Below are 19,658 nucleotides of genomic sequence, written 5' to 3'. Positions count from 1 at the left end.
TTCTTCAAACTGAAGGGGTGGCAAAGGCAACATAACTATGGGCTAGGCTTATAGATGCCCTTGGGCGGATAGCCTACTATGAACCTATGAACCTATGTTCATAGTTTGTCCCATTCACACTTGTCTATCCCCTGTCCTCATTCGTATGTGGATATTTCTGTGGCACATGATTGAACTATGTATTACCTGCAGGTATGCTGTGTACAGTGCACATATGTCACTGTTGATTACAGTGTATCTGTGTACCTACCTCTGTGATACTGAGGACTACCACACATCCTTCACAGCATTACATGCATATGTCCATACTATTATTCATTGGCCTGTGGGGGGTTGTCAGGGCATCGGTTACACGTGTCCCTGTTTGTGCACGCATCATGGTGGTCTTTGACCGGCCTCCGTTGCTATCATGGGATGGACGGTGGTGTTGGTGTGTGTTTGGGTTGTGTTTCCACTGCCGATACATCTGTGGGGGGGTGGGGTTGGCACATGTTCCTCTTTGCAGGGAGCCCCATCCTGGACATTTGTGTCATGCATCAACACTTGGCACATGCCATATGTCCTGTGATATTCCCACAGTCGTGTATGCCTTCCTGCATTACTACTGTGTGTTACTGGCAGTTTGTATCTGGTATGCATGGCTATTATGTTGGATAGCTTAGCCTATTCCCATGATATGACATACCCATTCATCCAGGCATATACATGTTATTCAATCCTTTGCATTGGCCGTGGGTGTTTGGCCATCCGGCACCACTATTCTCTATGTGTGATGTCCCACCTTCACCTTCTGTGCATGTGGCACCCTGTTGGGGTGTCCTGCTTGGTGGGCAGATGTTACGCCCTATGTGTTGTGTTTGACATGTCTGCATAGCTAATCATCAGTATGGTGGCTGAACATACTGCTTTGTCCAGATGTGTACAGTTATGGACACCGTGGTGTGTGAACACCTATGGGGTTTTGACAGGTCCATACCACATGCGGGATGTACACATTCTGCCGACACGTTCACATGCAGCCATTTGGATATCAGTACCTGAGGTGGGATGTTGACATGTGGGGTACATATTTGCCCGCGTGGCACTGCCTAGGACAATACTTCATACTACATTTGAGGTATACCCACTGTGTGTAGGTGTGCAGCTGTGCAAGGCTGCTAGCTGGGTTGGGTGCACGGTCGTACATGGGTGCGGGTTACGTGCTATGACGGGGCTGTTGTGTATTACATTTGCATGCATGGGTTCTGCTTCTGGATATTACGCTTTGGCATACACCGTCCTATGTGTATGCGACAGGCACGTTGCTGGGTGTAGTACATGTTGCTATGCACATGTTTGTCTGTGTTTAGGGTATCTGGTTTCCTTCTGAATGTTGTATAGACACGGCTGCCCGGCTGTGTACTCTCACTACTGCTGGTGACCATGCCCATAGGGCTACTTGTGTGTAGGTGCAGCGCGCTGACATGCTGCGGTACACCTTCACTGGGTATGCCCACTGACAGTGCATTGCATGATGGACACGGTATTACGCGTATCCTTTGTTCCTTGGACGGGTACAATTTGGACTTCATGGGTTAATGTTTGGTTCTCCGTTTTGTGTAAACAGATACTATGTTGCATACTCTGCGTACGTTTCATTATCCACGGACACTGGCTGGTGTGGTTACTATTGCAGGCGGCCTGTGACAGTCAGCACTTTAGGTTGCTCCTCGCCTGCCGGCTTGGCCACGCCTACGGGCACATCCTACTTGGGCTCGCACACGTGCCCTCTGCACGTGTTTGTGGTTGCGGCGCGCACTCATTACTATGCATGTGGCGCTGCTATGCCGATTATACACTGCACTGCCGGCGCACGCCTTACACCGGCCTTGCGCCGAGCTTCATGAATCCGGGGGTGTATGTTTTTGTTAAAATGTATAACTTTTTGTTCCAACTCATAAAAATATATTGTTAATTAACTGTAAAATAAATAAATTTAATGCAGAAAAAAGAGTGAAATTACCTTTCATATGCAGCCTACTTACTTGTGATCAAGTTTATATTTATGTTTTAACGGAGTATGTTATTGTTTCTTGCTTTACTGTTACAGGATTATATAAAACTAACATTGTGCTTGTTTACAAAAAGGAAAAAACAAACATGCATTACCATCATGTTGCATTCATTGTAAATAAGGATTGAAGAAAGGAAAAGGAAGAAGGAAACTTCTTCATTGTCCCCTTTTTTTCCTTTTCTCACTTATCTTGCTTCCATTTGAATCTGTATGCCTCTTTGACGATATATTAGTCGAATCCATTTACTCTGTTTGTTCAAGAATTTTATTTGTAGAAATGACAAAGCAGGGTCAGGTTCTTCAAAGAGTTTAACCCCATTTGTAAGGAAAATCTTTAGTCTGGTCAGGAACAATAAATGTACTTTTATTTGCTTATTTTAAGTTCTCTAATAAGTAGAAGGAATTGTTTTCTTTTTGCCATCACTTTTGCTGAGTAGTCATTGTCAAAACACATTATTTCCATCATATTTAAGTGGTGACTTCACCATTGCAGTTTTAAGTACCAATTCTTTGTCTTGAGAAGAAATAAATTTCACCACTATAGACCTCGGAAAAGAATCAGATTTTGCAGCAGGTTAACTTAGCGACTTGTATTCGCTCTCCATCCCAAAAGAGAGAGCTTCAGAGAGATCTAAAGTCTTAGGAAGCCAGGCAGTTAAAAAAAAAATAATATTGTTATGTTCAGTACCTTCAGGAAGTCCAAATATATGAATATTATTCCTTCCAGATCTATTTTCAAGGTTGTTTTCTTTAGCTGCCAAGATTTTATTTTGCTGCAATAAAAAAGTAGTGCTGTTTTCTCCTTCATTTAGCCTTCCATCCATAATATTAAGGGATTCTTAGATGCCAGAGATCTGAGTTTTCTGAATCCAAAGTGCCTTATTAATTTGTTCCATTTATTTGGAACACTGTTTCTTAAAATCATCAATTTTATTGTCCAGTCTGTCCATTTTTATTGATAATTCTTGAAAATGAGACAAAAATGACTGACTCTCTTTCTTACACGAAGAATCCTGATGTGCTGCCTTAGTGTACTCATGTTGCTGCCAGATACAGTGAAAGAAATTATTTTTACACAGTTTTTGACAGGAAAGCTATTAGATTTTCATTTTTATTTTCTTTAAATAATTCTTTATAACACCAAAGACTATCAAAATTCACTAGTTGAACTGTTTAGGGTTATTCAAACAAAAAGTTTCTGTCAGAAATATTTATAGCACAGCAGTAAATAAGTGTTGTCACATGCTTCCCCCCCCCCCACAGATATCATTCTTAACATCAAATGTGTGACAGATCTCTTCAATTGGGAATTGTGGGAAACTTGGATTTTTTTTTTAAAACTCAAATGAGGAATGCTCTTCATAATGAGATACATTTGAATAATATGATGCTCTTGCTCTAAAATTTTCAAGGAGTTTGCTTTTTGTACTTTTAATAATGAACCTTGTGTTGTATTCTTATTTCATACATGAAAATGTTTATTTTAAATAATTGTTAAATATGTCCTTGAATTAACACAATGTTTTGCTTTTGTTTCTGACAGTTAAAAGGAGGTGCAATAATTCAGCACAGAATTGTTAATGGGAAAAATGAATATGAAATTTTAGGAGTCGTCAGGTATCAGGATTCTACGTCAAAGGGTACTTCCTATCTCAGGTATGATAAAAAAATGATAATGTAAATAAATAAAAATCACTGTCATTAATTTACAATGATTAGACTTATGAAGCTAGTTTTCTAATAGCTAATATGTTGGGAATTTTAGGAACTTCATACATAGCTATCATGAATCCTGCAACACTCTTTTTGTACTGATGGATAAGAATGCCAAATTAAAGAAATTTTAATGCACAGAGAAACATGTAAATGAGGCAATGATATACATAATTAATGTTACATGCACATTTAAAAGAAACTGAAAGTCTAAAGCCACTTCTTAATTTTTTTCTATGTTGATAATCATTAATTGTTTGTGTCTATAAATCACTGAGCAGTTACAGTTGCAGTGACAAAAATGAGTATTTAAAACAAGTAAGACATTCACGGGGCAGTCACCTTCAAAGAATCTAATTTACCTTCATAGAGATGAATTATTCACACAGTGATAAGGACCTTTTTTGTTAAGATTAAACAATAGCAAACACATTTTGTATTATATTTAACTAATAAGATCATTCTTTTTTTCTAATTTAGATTCTAGCAAGAAATGTCTTTATTTATACTTAAACACCATCTAAATGACAGCAGAGGTTGCTTAGCTGGTGGTGCTGCATATATGTGTGAATATGTATGTGCATTATTGCTGGAATAAAGATACTTTTCCTTTTGACAAGTGCATATATGGTATTGACAATAACAGAGAGCAGCAGACCCTTTCACATGTTCTATGTGCTTATTAAAATTATGTAGTAACAGTATAACTTGACAGCTGTCATGTCTGCTCAACAGGTACAGAGACTGAAGGACCAGCAGTTTTATCTGCAGCATGATACACGCTGCTGACCTTACAGGAGCCCCATCCCTTGTCTGTTTCTTATTTAATTCTATTTGTACTGGAGGCTGGAGTTTCCAAAACCTTGGGTAGCCCCTGATTACAAGCAGAACAAATGATTGCTCAAGCTATCTATCTCTCTATGTATGTATCTATCTATCTATCTAGATACAACAGATGAGATCTATGTCATATCATAACATTTCCAAAATAATGAATGGCAAAATATCAAGCCACAAACATCATCAAAAACACCAAAACCAACAAAATAAAAAAACATAATTTTTTTGTAGAAGGCAAGACACCCTGCACCCTTCACATATATACATATGTATAGTAAACCTGAGATCACATTGCAGTGGAGAAATTGCCAATTATATGATCTCTGCTACACCACAATGTCACACAACTCCTTTTCAATTGTCTTCCATTGTTTGGTGTTTTTGAATTTGATGTTTGTGGCTAAATATTTTGCCGCTTTATATTTTGAACTTTTAATTAACTGACAGAAATACCATATATAAGAAAAAAGAAGGTAGACAGTGAGAAACAGATTAGTCTATTTACTCACATGACCACATAATTCTGATTATAGACCAGCTTTTTTGGTGCATCTAGTGTTCTTTATTATTTTGCTATAATCACATTCTGTATACTGGTGCACAACAGAAATTATCATCTAGTTCTGTTTTAAAACAATCATTCTCTCTCTCTCTCTCTCTCCCTGTATCTATCTATCTATAGATATATATATATATATATATATATATATATATACACACACACACACACACACACACACACACACACACACACACACATATATATATATATATTTATATATATATATATATATATATATATATATATATATATATATATATATATATATATATTTATATATATATAGCTATTCATCATAGAGTTTATTATCCAGTTCTGTTTTAAAACAATCATTATCTAGATCTAGATAAATAGATCTGAATGCTGTGCAGACAGATTTCTAGTTACCTTCGTATTGAATCTGTGCTTTTTACACAGGTAGTAAATAGCACAGGTCAACTAAACTTCACATTCGGTTACAGATTCCTTCTCCTTCACAAACTTCAAAATCCCACTGGCAGGCATAGTTTTTTGTCATGACTAACATTGATCTGTATGAAAGAAGATACTCAAATCAATAAAAAAAACTGAAAATACCTACAAAAAAATAATAAGAAAAGCAATACCACAACCAAAAACTGGTATCAGAGCAATAGTATGCTTGAAGAAACTTCTAGAATGCTGTCAAATTGTGTAAAATGAAGGAAGTTAATACATTATTTTAAACAAATGCCCATAACTATATCAAAAACTTAGCATTTCTCAACATACCACATACAGACCATCACCATCTCAGCTATGTCATTAAGTTTGTGCAACTCAAATCCAAAACATGATTTACAAAAATCACTGTGAAATGACAAACTGAAAACCAATGAGCGCCTGTGCAGAGGTGATATTGAAAAGCAGCATACTAAAATCACTACAGTGTTATGCTACATGATATGACAAACAGGCATTTAATAGTATTGAGTGCTTTTGTGTCTAGATAAATAACTGCAACTTTGTCAGAATAAAAAAGAACATCAATTAAACACTTGATTGAATAATATTTTTTTAATCATGAGAAGTGAAATGCACTGGTTAACAAAGAAATATAATCCAATGCCCATCTTGTACTTTTAATGTTAAAATATTTTTAATAAAAACTGAATCATTCAAACCAGGAGAAACTGTTGCTTTTAAATTTAACTGCCAATATAGCTTTAATCATTTTAATTTGGACTTTATAACACCCCATGTGACATCCAAATGAATGTGATTTATAACAAAAACAATTTTATAACATTGCTTCAAGGAAAGCTGTGTCTGTGTAGAATATTTTCTGATTTCCTTTTTCTTGTGTAGATAAGTTCAAAAGATGCATATAGTTTTCTTTTTGTTTTGCAATATAATACACCCCATGACTGTCACACTTTTCTAAGTGTACCAGCCCAGTAGAAAGGTAGTTTTAATGCACTCTAGAACTCCTGGTCTTTTGGATCCCACATGAGTAAACTGATAAAAAAAAGTATATCTTACAAAACATTTCTGAATATCTTCAATCACCAAGGTGGATTCACTTTTCAATTACCTTTTCAAATTATGAGCTGTTTTGTTAACAAAATATCTTCTTTATCCCTGACATTTTAATTAACTTTGTTATGCCTTTATAGTGTTCCATTTGTTCTTAATTTTTCTATCTATATTGGGAGCATCTCACTTGTAACTAATAGCCATGAATGACATCTAGCCCTTATTAACAAGAGAAGTATTATTTCAATCTTTATAAATACCACTTCTTAAAATCAGAGTATGTGCTTCTTTTTTGTCATTTGTAATGTAATTAATAGGTTCCAAAAAACATCTATTATAATAAATAATAACTGCAATATATTAATAAATAAGTCGCCTAAGACTTCTAATACTTTTTAATAACATTTTCATCTTCTGAAATTATCCATGAATAATTCAGCTAAAACTTCTGTTTTCAAAATCTTTATCTTCTGAGGTTAACCTTTTATAATTTAACTGCTTGGCCTTTAATGATATGCTATTTTACATGTTAAAGGTACAGAACCTCATACTGTATAAATATGTATTGACAAAAGTAAACTTTCTGTAGATAGTTTAGTTTAGTGCCCTGCTACTTCTATCCATAGTCAACCTTACATCCAAATATACCATTTCAGTTTCATTCCTGTTTGCCTTATAACCAAATAAGAAGTACTACTGTTTAAATAATTGACAAATGTCATGAATTAATTTTCACTTCCTACCAAGAAAACATTTTATTTATTTATTTATTTATTGCCATTTGTTAACCGGGTTAGTCCAGCTGAGTCAGGGGCCCATTTTCAGCGGAGACACAAAGAGAAATGCTACATAAATAATACAAATAAGTATGATATTTACAAAATATTAAAGTAGTGTCACAGAAATATAGTACAAGTCAAAATGTGTGCACAGCAGTAGTAGGTAAAATAACAGTTAATAAGTTCAATTTCCAAAATTTGAGAACAACATAGCAGTATATAGCATAGGCATAACAATTAAAAGGTTTAGAGAATATTCCACAAAGGAGTACAGTATGAATACAGTTTGTAGCAAGTACAAGGAGGATAAAGAATTAATAGGGAAAAGCAGATACGATGAGAAGAGATGAGACTAGTTCAACCGAGGGGTTGACAAAGGCATGACCAAGTCTTCAGCAGAAAAAGTTTAAGTCATTTTGGTGTTTTTGCTGTATGCTTCTTATGTTGAGAGGGAGTGAGTTCCAAGCATGGGCTACAGAGAATTTGTAAAGAGTCTTACCAATGTTTTTGTTGGGTTTGTGTAACTGAAGGAGGTGTTTACTGACAATATGGAGCTGACGAGGGGGGTTATAGAAGGAGACTAAACTGGAGATGGAGGGACAGGATGAGGGCGGATAGAGTGTGCAATATCTAGCTGGGGTATAAGGAGGTGTTTGGATAATTCTGGCCATTGGAGTGACTTAAGGGCAAGACAGTGGTGAGATTTGTAATGAAGGCAAATCTGGCAATCTTTTATATATTTGCTCTAGTTTAGTGAAAAGAGATGTTTGAACATGAATAAGGACAGGGGCAGCATAAAGAAGGCAGAGTAGGAGTAGGGCCTGAGCGATGGAGGGTTTAGAGGAGGGTGACAGAAATTTTTAATTATGAAAGAGAAGTCCAAGTTTCTGGTGGGTCTTTTTATACTTTGTTGAATATGAATATCAAATTTTAAAATCAATATATCATCCAAAATACATAATTTGTTGCTTAAACTTTTATGGTGAGCTTTTCTCACCTTCTTCCGAAAATGAGTGTGTCATGCAGCCTTGTCAGACTATCCCTGTAAACAAATGAAAAATAAATAAATAAATAAAATTATCATTTTAAAGTATAATTTTCTTACCAGGCTTCTAGGACCAAATTAGTAAACATCATGACTGCCACAGCATCCTTAATAACTCCTCTTTTTTAAAACAGCAGCCATTTTTTAAAACAGCTATGAAAACAGCTGTCTGAAATCAGTTCTAAAAAGATTATCGTGTTTTGATCATGGCTGCAGAAAAAAGTTATGCAGTATGAAATTATTCTCTCACAAGTTCATTCCCAATACCACATGGAATAACCATATACAGACCTACATCAACTAAAGAAAGAAAATAACATATCTGCATTTAAATGTATTCACTGACCTTACACAAAAATGTCACAAGACTCTTAAATAGCTAGAGACCGAAGTAATCAAATCCTGTAATAATTTATCTGCAAATATTTCAAGTGGATACATATCTGACACTTTTACTAATATAATAGGCCATACCTATTAGTAGGTGACATTTGTTGCATTTTATGGATATTAAGTATAAATGGCATTCTAGAAAAATGTTGTTGTTGTTGTGTCTTTCGGCTTTTCCCGGTTAGGGGTCGCCACAGAGGAACTCCAGTCCGCTAATGATTGGTACTTGATTTTTACGTGCCGAGTTACCAACCCTGACGCACAATCTTCAACGAAGGTACGCCCATTCACGCATGTCTCCCACGCATTAGACGCTCTAGCTGAGAATCGAACTGGACAGCGTCTTACTTTGAGGCGACAATGCTACCGCAGCACCACCACTGCAGGTTCATTCTAGGAAAATATACTTTCAAAAATTCAAAACATTCTTCATTCACATACCCCACCTGAATTATGACACGGTATTTGCACAACTTTAATCCAGAATATAATTTGCAAAAAATGACACACTGAGATATTTACAAATGAATTTGTAAAATGACACACAGCAGTTTATCTGAACACTTCTTAAAATGACAGCCTTGAACCTTTCCTACCAAACTTCTATGCAGTTATAAAGTTATAAACCTGTAACTCAGTCAAAGTTAACATTTGATACTCAGATACTGAAAGTTATCATTTCTGGACTGCCACTTCCATATGAACTATGCTGCTAAGTAAGTGTAACTTAGATTTGGAACTCAGCATTGGAAAATGACCATGAAATGACTTTTACAAACAAAAGTGTGCAATAACACACAAGGACTTAACAGGAGGTTATCTTTGATGACTATCCTTAAAATTTCATACCAAAATTATACAATTTTTAAAAGTTGTCATCCTTCATAGGTTCATAGGTTCATACTAGGCTATCTGCCCGAGGGCATTTACAAGCCTAGCCCATAGTTTTGTGGCTTACGCCACCCCTTTAGTATGGGGAATTATACCCATTATTTTGCTGTGCCTCTGTTGAGCAGTGACACTGAGATAATCCCTGGGGTATATCTGCGATCTCCCATCCATTGGTCAAGATTTATCTTGAACAAGGCCAGCGAGGTGCTCTGCCTCACATATACCGGGATTTTATTCCACAGCATAGGAAGTCTTTGGGTGATGAATCTATCCCTCCAGCACGTCCTATTAATAGCCGTCGAGGTTTAAGTCTCCGCCCTTGTGACTCTGACAGATCTAGATTTTTGAGGTGAAGCATATTCATCAAATCTGGGTTTGACATGGCCTTGTATGTTAGGCAAAGGTCACCTCTGAGCGACTGAATAGAGCTGGAGTTCTTTCAGTCGGGCAGCATAGGACAGATGTTTGAGACCCTTTATCCTTTTGGTGAGGAACTTTTGTGGCCTCTCCAGCTGCTGCAAGTGTCGGGTCAGATACATTCCGAATGGGGCATTGTACTCAATCATTGGTCTGATGAGTGATGAGTATAGGGAGACTATGACCTCCCTTGATCTAGATGAGAATCCCTTCATGATAAGGTGGGCAATGTAGAAGGTCTTCCTAACTACTTTAGCTACATGGGTGTCGAATGACAGACTACTATCAACCTGGGTCCCCAGGTCCCTGATAACTTCTTCTGTGCTCAGTGGATTGCACAACAGTTAGTTAAAATAGATGGGAAACTATTTCATATTAAAAAAACACTGTAAAACTTATAATTTTCAAATAGAAACTGCTAAATGAAAAATTCAAACAACAAATGTAAGTGTAATAAGATCTTTGTGGGTGTACATATTAGAAATATTTCTGCATGCCCATTGACGATAAGGCACTCAACACTCCACTTCATGAAGGAATTCATCTTTCTTTACTAACTTGATGCCCTCATGAGTTCTCTTATCATTTGTTATCCAACTCCAAAGTACAGAGGGATAAACATCTAAGTATGGATTAGATGAAATACATTTGACTAGCTTCTCAAACACCTGTTGTCAGGCCAGATGGAAGAGGAATGTTGATGAATTAGCTTGACCTCCTCTTTGAGATGTGAGGGTTTAAACATGGACGAGCAATGGTGGAAATATCTGGGCTGCAATGAGAGGTGTAGATGCTATGCATGACAGACACTGAGATAAGCTCCAAAATGTAAGTAGGATCATTCCCATCCTGGCACAGTTGCATGACTGCCTGCATATGTCAGCCTGCATCACAGAGGTGATTTAGGACTTAAGAAAGAAAGCTACAGGCTACAGTTTCTTGGCTCCTTATCTGACCCAATCCATCTAGCAGTACATGGTGGATCTTATTCCATAGTAGCAGCACACAGGGAAATTGATCTCCTTCCATGCCTATCGACTCTCGCCACAAAAGGGGACCTTACCAGCATGGGCCACTCCATGGTGTCCGTCATCATTCAGGGAGATTTGATGACAAGATAATATGAGAGTTGGTAGTAGCAGAGTCAGATGTCAGTGGCAGTAGGGAGTGAAAAAAAATATATATCACCTTTTGCCAAGCTGTTAGAAAATGCATTTAGCAACCAACCAGTGTTCTTCATCACACTCATCAGCTTATGGGTTCATAGGTGTGTACTAGGCTAATGGCCCTGAAGCCTTTACAAGCCTAGCCCATAGGATTACCCTGGCATCGTGCCACCCTATCTTAATTCCTAGTGCCTCTATCAAGTAGAGCCACTAGAGTGATCCCTGGGGTGAATTTTCTTTTTCTCATCCACTCATCAAGATTTCTCTTGAAGAGGGCCATTGAGGTGCTCTGTTTGATATGTATGGGAAGTCTATTCCATAGCATGGGCAGTCTCTGTGTTATGAACCTGTCCCTCCAGCATGTTTTGTTGATTGTGGTAATGAGGTTGAGGTCTCTGGAGTGTGTGGTATAGAGGGATTGGGATTTCTTTAGATGTAGCATTTCTAACAGAGCTGGGTCAGGCATGGCTTTGTATGTCAAGCAGAGATCATTGCTAAGTAGGCGATATGAGACAGAGAATAGTTGGAGTTTTGTGAATCTGTCCATATAGGACAAGTGTTTAAGGCCTAGGATCCTCTTTGTGAGGTACTTTTGCTACCTTTCCAGTTGTTGCAGGTGTCTAGTGAGGTACATGCCAAATGGGGCATTTTACTCGATGATTGGCCTAATGAGGCAAGAGTAGAGGCAGGCAATGACCTCTTTCTTCCTGGATGCAAAACCCTTAGTAATGAAATGTACCACATAGAAGGACTTTCTGACCACAGTGGCAATGTGGTGGTCAAAAGAGAGTTGCTGTCAACATGTGTTCCCAGATCTCTTATAACACCTTCTGTGTTCAGTGGACTACCATTGATGTGGTAATTCATAGGAACTGGGATTTTACCAAAGAGGAGGATGACACATTTTTTGGCATTGAGCTTAAGGCCATAGTTCTGACACCAGTCACTGGTCTCAGTGAGGCCTTTCTGTAAGATGTCAACATCCCTTGGGGAGTTAATAATAGCTCCCAACTTGCAATCGTCTGCGAATTTTGTCAGCCAGAGTCCCTTGTCTTGGCCTGGACTTTAGAGAAGTAGATACCAAACAGAACAAAACCCAGGACCAAACCCTGAGAGATGCCACTTGTGACTGGTTGGCAGTCTAACTTGGAGTCAGCTACTTTTACACTGTGGGTTCTATCTGTGAGCCAGTTTGCAACCCACCTAGTGATATAGGGGTCGATGCCTAACTTAGTGGGATTTTCTATGATTCCTGAGTGGGGAATGGCATCAAAGGCCTTGGCTAGATCAAGGTAGGCTGTATGAACCACCTTGACTTCATCCACAGCTGTAGTGATTGACTCAAAAAAGTCAACCAAGTTGAGCAGGCATGAGCTACCCTTCATAAAACCAAACTGTGAGGGATCTAAAGTTTGGAGATTCCCTATATCCTTGTTTATTAGGTCCATGAAGATGTGTTCCATAGCCTTGCATATCAGACTCATCAGGCTAATAGGGCAATAGTTCCCAGGGTCTGTAGTCACTCCTCCTTTGTGGAGAGGGATGGTTGTAGCAGTGCACCATTTGGTAGGGTCAAAGCCTGAGGTGAGGCTGTGATTGAACAGGACACACAGGTGAGGTGCCAGTTCATTCTGTAGTTCATATAGAACACAGCCAGGGATATTGTCAGGCCCCATAGAAGCTGAATTCATGGCCTTGGATAGTGCTGATTTAGCCTGTGCAGCAGTAATACTGGGTGCCTAGCAATCTACTGGCATTGTTATTGGTCCTTTGGCAGGAGAGAGGGGTAAAGTTGGCACTGAATCTGTTGGCCAGTATATTGGCAACATCTGTTAGCTCGGTATAGGAGGTAACATTGTGCAGTAACTCAGAGCAAATCTGGCTGTTGCCATGGATATTCTTTACATAACTATAGAAGGTTGCGGTTGTCTTTACTATCTGCTGCAATTCTGTTTTCATAGCTAGCTTTAGAGGATTTGATGAGGGGATCTCAAATTTTGTTGAGGCTAATAAGGGAATTTTCCAGTCTTGGGACTTCAACTTATTCTGCATCAGTTTCCTTCTTCTGTTTTAGAGTTTGTTTATGGCAGGGACCACCAGATTGGCTTTCTTTTTTGGAGGAGAGAGTCTTGTAACTATTGGGAATGGCGAGATCCATGCATTTGTGTGCATGTTCATACAGTGCATTGGTGTATGATTCAGGGTCATGCAACTGTTCCCGATTTGCATGGGTGCTGTGAAGTTAGCCATCTCTGTTTTTTAGGAACCCAGAGTTAGTTTTGGAGAAGTTTTTCATGGTGGTTACCTTTGCGGGGGGGGGGGTAGATTTCCAAGGTGATGAGCTTGTGGTCAGATCTAACCAGGGAGGAGTTGACTATTGGTGTAGAGCAATGGTCGCCCATCTTAGTAATGACCAGGTCAATGATGTTGCTACCTCTAGTGGGGGTAAGAATTAACTGGTCCAGGGCATTGGAATTAATGAATTCCAGGAAATGTTGGGCAAGTGTATTGGTACATGAGTAGTTTTCTCAGTTAATGGAGGGATAGTTGAAGTCACCCAGTATGAGTGTTAGGTTGGACCCTAATATTCTCCAGTGTGCTTAGGAACATGGAGTGTGAGTCTTTTTTTTTTAGTAAAGTGGAAAGGGAGAAAGGAGAAACAGAAGATAATTCAAGGTTAATGACCTAAGTGGGTTGGCCTTCTCAAATGTTCTCTCTGTATTAGGTAGAATGAACTAATGACACTAGACTGGGATAGATCTGGGATAGAGCTGAACAGATGGGACTGGTAGGAGTGTCTGAAATTAAAATATGATCTCACTGTACTCGGTTGAGTGAGCAAATGAGATGGACCCAGAAGGAGTGTTCAAACACAAATTTACAGGAGGGGCGGGCAATTCCAAAGCCACCAAGATTAATACCACAACAAGAACAGTGAGGGAGGGTGGGAAACTAACTGCAGAGAGAGAGAGAGAGACCACAATATTCAATGAAACAAATAAATAAACAGAAAAATAAAATGCAGTACTATCTTTAACACTGCAAGTTTGTACTTAACTCAGCTTGTAATACAGTTGATTGTAAGTATATGACAGCCAGCCAAACAGCTCAGATATTGACCAGAAATAAATTCACAGATGTGTAACTAACACTTATAAGCACAAAGAAATCCTCTAGACTAAGAGTTTAACACCAAATATTAAAGAAGTGAAAACAACAATAACCTCCACTAACTGCAGAGACAGAGAGACCACAATATTCAATGAAACAAATAAATAAACAGAAAATGAAATGCAGTACTATCTTTAACACTGCAAGTTTGTACTAAACTCAGCTTGTAGTACAGTTGATTGTATGTATATAGTAGCTAGCCAAACAGCTCAGATATTGAGCAAAATTAAATGATCCATGCTCCACAACCAATTGATCCGGGACATATTATGGTGTGGAGAAAGTCTGTTAACTTCAGTCAGCACTGTTCACTCAAACCTTAGCTTTGAAAAAATAGATAGATGCTCTGTTTTTCCATTTTTCTCCATCTTTGAAATGATTTCATTATTGTGTATAATTGTGTTATTGAACACTACCTGCCCACTGGCTTTAAAATCAAACACATAGACTAGTTTAAAAAATACCTTGTAAACAGGAAACAGAGTTATGTAGCAGTCAGCTGGATTAAGATTAGCATATGGTTCTAATGGCATAGCCCAAGGTTCAATACTTAGGACATTCCTTTTTCCAAGTTTGTAAATAATATGAAATATCAGGGTAATCCTGCTCAACTATTCCTGTATCTTTATAATTCTGTCACACTCTTCACTTCTTTTTTCCATTATAGTTTCATCTAAGTATCTTCATCCCTCTTACACTGCAATCCAACAATAGTTCAGTGCTTCAGGTTCCCTGTTAAATATTATTACATCCAAAGTTATATTATTCACATTCAGTATTAAAACACAGTCCTGAACTTCTCAGAAATGCTCCACTAGATGATTCAAAGTCAATGTCATTTTCAGACTAAGATATTTAGAACTATTTATGTCTGAGGCTCTAAAGGTTAATCTTACTACAGTGAATTCCACTACTAAACTAAACAAATTGTTGGGTATTATATATCATGCAAAGTAAAATATGTTCCCAGGAATCAAAATCTATTTGGATAACTCAGTAGTCCCCCTCCAAACATGTCATGGATTCATAGGTCCATAGGAATATGCTAAGCAGTCAGTCTGCACACCGTTATAATCCTAGCTAGTATCCAAATTTTCAAAAGATCCCCTCCAGCCTTAAGAAAGGTAATGTAAGATAGACCAGCATAGAGTATGAGGCTGCCCATTAAATGTTCTAGGTTTACCTTGAATGTGGCCAGGGTTCTACTCTGTTTGCCATGTTCCAGACATAGAGGAATACATTGGGATATGACTCTCTCATGCCATTATGTCCTATTTTTCTGCTGATGAAAGTTAGTTCCTTTGAAATGGAATTTGAAAAAATAATATTCTAAGTTCTACTTCAACTAGACAAAATAGCACCTATCATAAAATGAACAAATGTTTTACTACTAACCCCATTCTGTCTCATCATAGGTGTATAAACTTGGAATACATTCTAAATATTGAAAGGTCAAAGGTTCCGAACATCAAAATATCTAACCTCTGAACCTAAAAAAAAAAATCAATAAGCAATACTCTCACTCCATGCGAAGTATATATGCCAACTCAGAAAACATACAGTCTTGGGGAAAAGATAAATTATAGAGCTGCCAAAATAACAAAACCCAACAAAAAAGCAGTATAATATTCTGAATGTTTGGCCAATGGATGCTCCACATTTTTTCCATCAACCAAATGAATCATCACTGCTCTCACAAAGGCAAAAAATACAGCCTCCATGGGACCTGATATCACAGGCTGCAGCCTACATGAACTCAGGCAGGAACCTGCAGCACCATTAGCCACCCTATTCAACCAAAGCCTGAGTACTAGCTTCATCCCCTCCAAGTGGAGGACAGCTAGTGTCATCCCTTTGCACAAAGGTGGAGTGTCCACCAATCTATAAAATTATAGATCCATCAGCCTAACTAGCCTGATCTGCAAGGCCATGGAGTGGATTATCATGGACCTCATCAACAAGGACATTGGCAACCTCCAGACACTTGATCTGACACACAGTTTGGTTTTGTCAATGGGAGGTCATGCCTGTTAAATTTGGTCGACCTCTTTGAGACAGTCACCAAGGCCATAGACGAGGGGAAGACAGTGCACACTGCCTACCTTGAACTGGCCAATGCCTGCGACACTATTCCCCACTCAGGTATAATAGATAAACTCTCTCAACTAGGCATCAATCCATATGTTACCAGATGGGAAGCAAACTGGCTTACTGATAGAACCCACCTAGTCAAAATAGGGGAAGCCACCTCAAGTGGTTGACCCATAACAAGCAATGTACCCCAAGGATTGGTCTTTGGGCCTCTGCTGTTTGGTATACACTTCTCAGAGTTGCAGGCCAAATCTAGGTGGCTATGGCTGACCATGTTTGTAGATGACTACAAGCTGGGTGCTGTCATCAATTCCCATAGTGATATGGACATTCTCCAAGAGGATCTCACCCAAACAAATGACTGGTGCCAAAAACATGACCTCAAACTGAATGCCAAAAAATGCATCATCATCCTTTTTGGGGAGAATGCCGTCCCCACCAATTATCACATTGATAATAAGGCATTAAGCATGCAATCAATTGTGAGGGGCTTGGGAACCCAGGGTGATAGCAAACTGACTTTTGACCACCATGTTGCCTCTGTTGTGTGGAAAGCTTTCTACATGGCCCACCTCATTAGTAAGGGTATCACATCTAGGGACAAGGTGGTCATAACATCCTTGTATTCTTTCCTTATAAGACCGATTATTTAATATAATGGCCTTTTCAGCATGTACCTCACTAAGCACATGTAGCAGCTGGAGAGACCACAGAGATTCCTCGCCGGGAAAATCCAGGGCCTCAAACATCTACCCTACACAGATAGGCTAAAAGCCCTATGCCTCTATTCAGTCTCCTACAAACTCATCAGAGGTGACCTCTGTCTGGCATACAAAGCAATCTCAGACCCCGCCCTGATGGGACTGCTGCATATCCGCAAGTCAAGCTCCACTTGAGTAACCCACACGCGAGACCTCAACCTGATCTGTAACATCAATAGGACTTGTTGGTGGGACAGATTTGTGTCCCAGAAACTCCCCCTTTTGTGGAATAGACTCCCTCTCCACGTAAAGCAGAGTACCTCATTAAACCTTTTAAGCGCAACCCAGATAACTGGATGGGGAACAGAAAATACACCCCTAGGATTCCACCTATGTCCCTGCTGGACAGTGGCATAGGGTGCTGACTTGTTGGAACATGGGCTAACTTTTTGGCTAGGATTTTAAGAGCCTCTGGGCCAATAGCCTAGTAACTTCCTATGATCCTATGATCCTATGACTTCCTAGTCAACAAAATGAAATGTAATTAAACAGAATAAGTAAATAATTATCATCTGTAATGTCTCCAGAGTATGCATGTTCTTAATAAATCTCAGATTCTACATAATAAAAGAGCATTTTAAATTTGGAAAAACCACTTGTTTAGCTTTCAATATTAATCCACATTCTTCTTTACATTGTCGTTGCTGTTCTAGAATAAATGTTCTTATACTGCAATAAACAATCCAGCTTACCCTTTTAGCATGCACTAGTCACTTTCTGAGTTAAAGTTGCAGTTAGAGTAGCCCACCTTACATTTATGGTTTTCCTACAGTTAGAGTGTTAAAGTTTTTGGTATTAGACTAAAGCTTTTTCTCGTGTAATGGTGTCTGCAGGGTTTATGTCACGTTATGCATGGTTATAGTTCATCTGCTAAAGTCAGATTTCAATAAACCATAATCAAGCAAGCCTTGATAAATGAATGAAAATTTGATGAAAAGACTTTTTGTTGGGGGTACAGCTTCCAATATAACCCATGTGAAAGGCTATATCTTCTGTACCATTTACGTAATGTAACCACCATTGTGACTGCAAACCTCAGTGAAATCTGATAAAGCTGCAGATGGGCACCATTTTATCTAATTGGACTTGTCTACTCATGGATTGCTACAAAATGAGTTGCTAATACAACTCTATACCATTACATACTCTTTACTGGCTCACAAGCAGGTTTAGATCTTGTCATAGCAAAATCCATGAAAATGAAAACAAAATCAATAAAGCACATTTTGCCACAAATGTATGAAGTGCCCCTTATTGACAGGTGTGACAAGTGCTGACTGAGGTTTCTTTTTGGGGATAAACTCTTGGCTAGGCTTGTAAGGGCCCCAGGGCCATTAGTCTAGTAATCTCCTATGATCCTAAAACAAGAAAAATACATATGACACTATTTCTGGGGATGCATACACCCTCCTAACTGGGTATACACTTTTTTGTCACCCTCATCCCTCTAAATATCATAATCAGCTGTGAGGTACTTGCACACTGGAGAATAAAGCAAAAAAAAACATACAAGGTAAAATTAGTCAAATTCATTGCAAAACCCATCTGCACTTTCAGGCTTAAGTAATCAAAAAATTCAATGAACTGGAACCTTTGATCACTATAACAATTAAAAGAGTACATATTTAAAAAAAAATAGTTCACAACCTGCAGTCATGCACAAAATGTTAAGCATCCATCCACCTACTGGAATAATTATTAAGCACAGCTACTGCTTTTATGTTGTTCATATATCTATCACAACACTATTCTGTACTCTATCTTGTTGCAACCCCAACAGACATGTTAACAAAAACTAGTTCTAATCTAGACACTTGCCCCCGGATTCACTATCTTTCCATGCAGGACTAGCTTTAGTACTGCACGGAAACAGCCATTTAGGAGCAGGACGGCAGCGGGCCATGCATATAAATGAAGGCACACTGCCTGAGCTCCTAAACAGACATGGAGTGTGTATGAGTGCAAGGGGGTGTCTGAGAGCAGAGCTCTCAGAATATGCATGCCCCTACAATGAAGAACAGCAGTTATGAATAAGAATGAGTGAGATCCCTCATAGGTGTTCACATACCCCCAGCAACATCCCCCAAGTTTACAAGAGCAATAGTTAAAACATTAAATATAAAGAAGTGTTTTTTTTTATACAACAGATTAAATTTAATTTTAGGTGCGTGGGTTTGCCCATCACATAGCTATGGTTAATGCAGCTTAAATGGCACAAGAGGATAAAAAGCAAGATATATGCAAATGAAGCAGTACAGCAATAGTTTAGTGGCCAGAGCATTCAC

General features: G+C 38.3%; 1 protein-coding gene across 1 annotated transcript in view; it reads left to right on the top strand.

Moving 5' to 3' along the window:
- The window catches only part of LOC122803295, a 347,178-nt gene that overhangs the window by 117,011 nt on the left and 210,509 nt on the right, over positions 1 to 19,658 (top strand). The window contains exon 2 of the mRNA XM_044072866.1: positions 3,597 to 3,709. Within this exon, the coding sequence (XP_043928801.1) occupies positions 3,597 to 3,709 (113 nt within the window). The remainder of the gene's footprint in view (positions 1 to 3,596; positions 3,710 to 19,658) is intronic.

This window comes from Protopterus annectens, chromosome 5.part1, assembly GCF_019279795.1.
Source record: "Protopterus annectens isolate FY-2018-M chromosome 5.part1, PAN1.0, whole genome shotgun sequence".
Classification (NCBI taxonomy): Eukaryota; Metazoa; Chordata; order Ceratodontiformes; family Protopteridae; genus Protopterus; species Protopterus annectens.
This window is presented reverse-complemented; position numbering and strand designations above follow the sequence as displayed.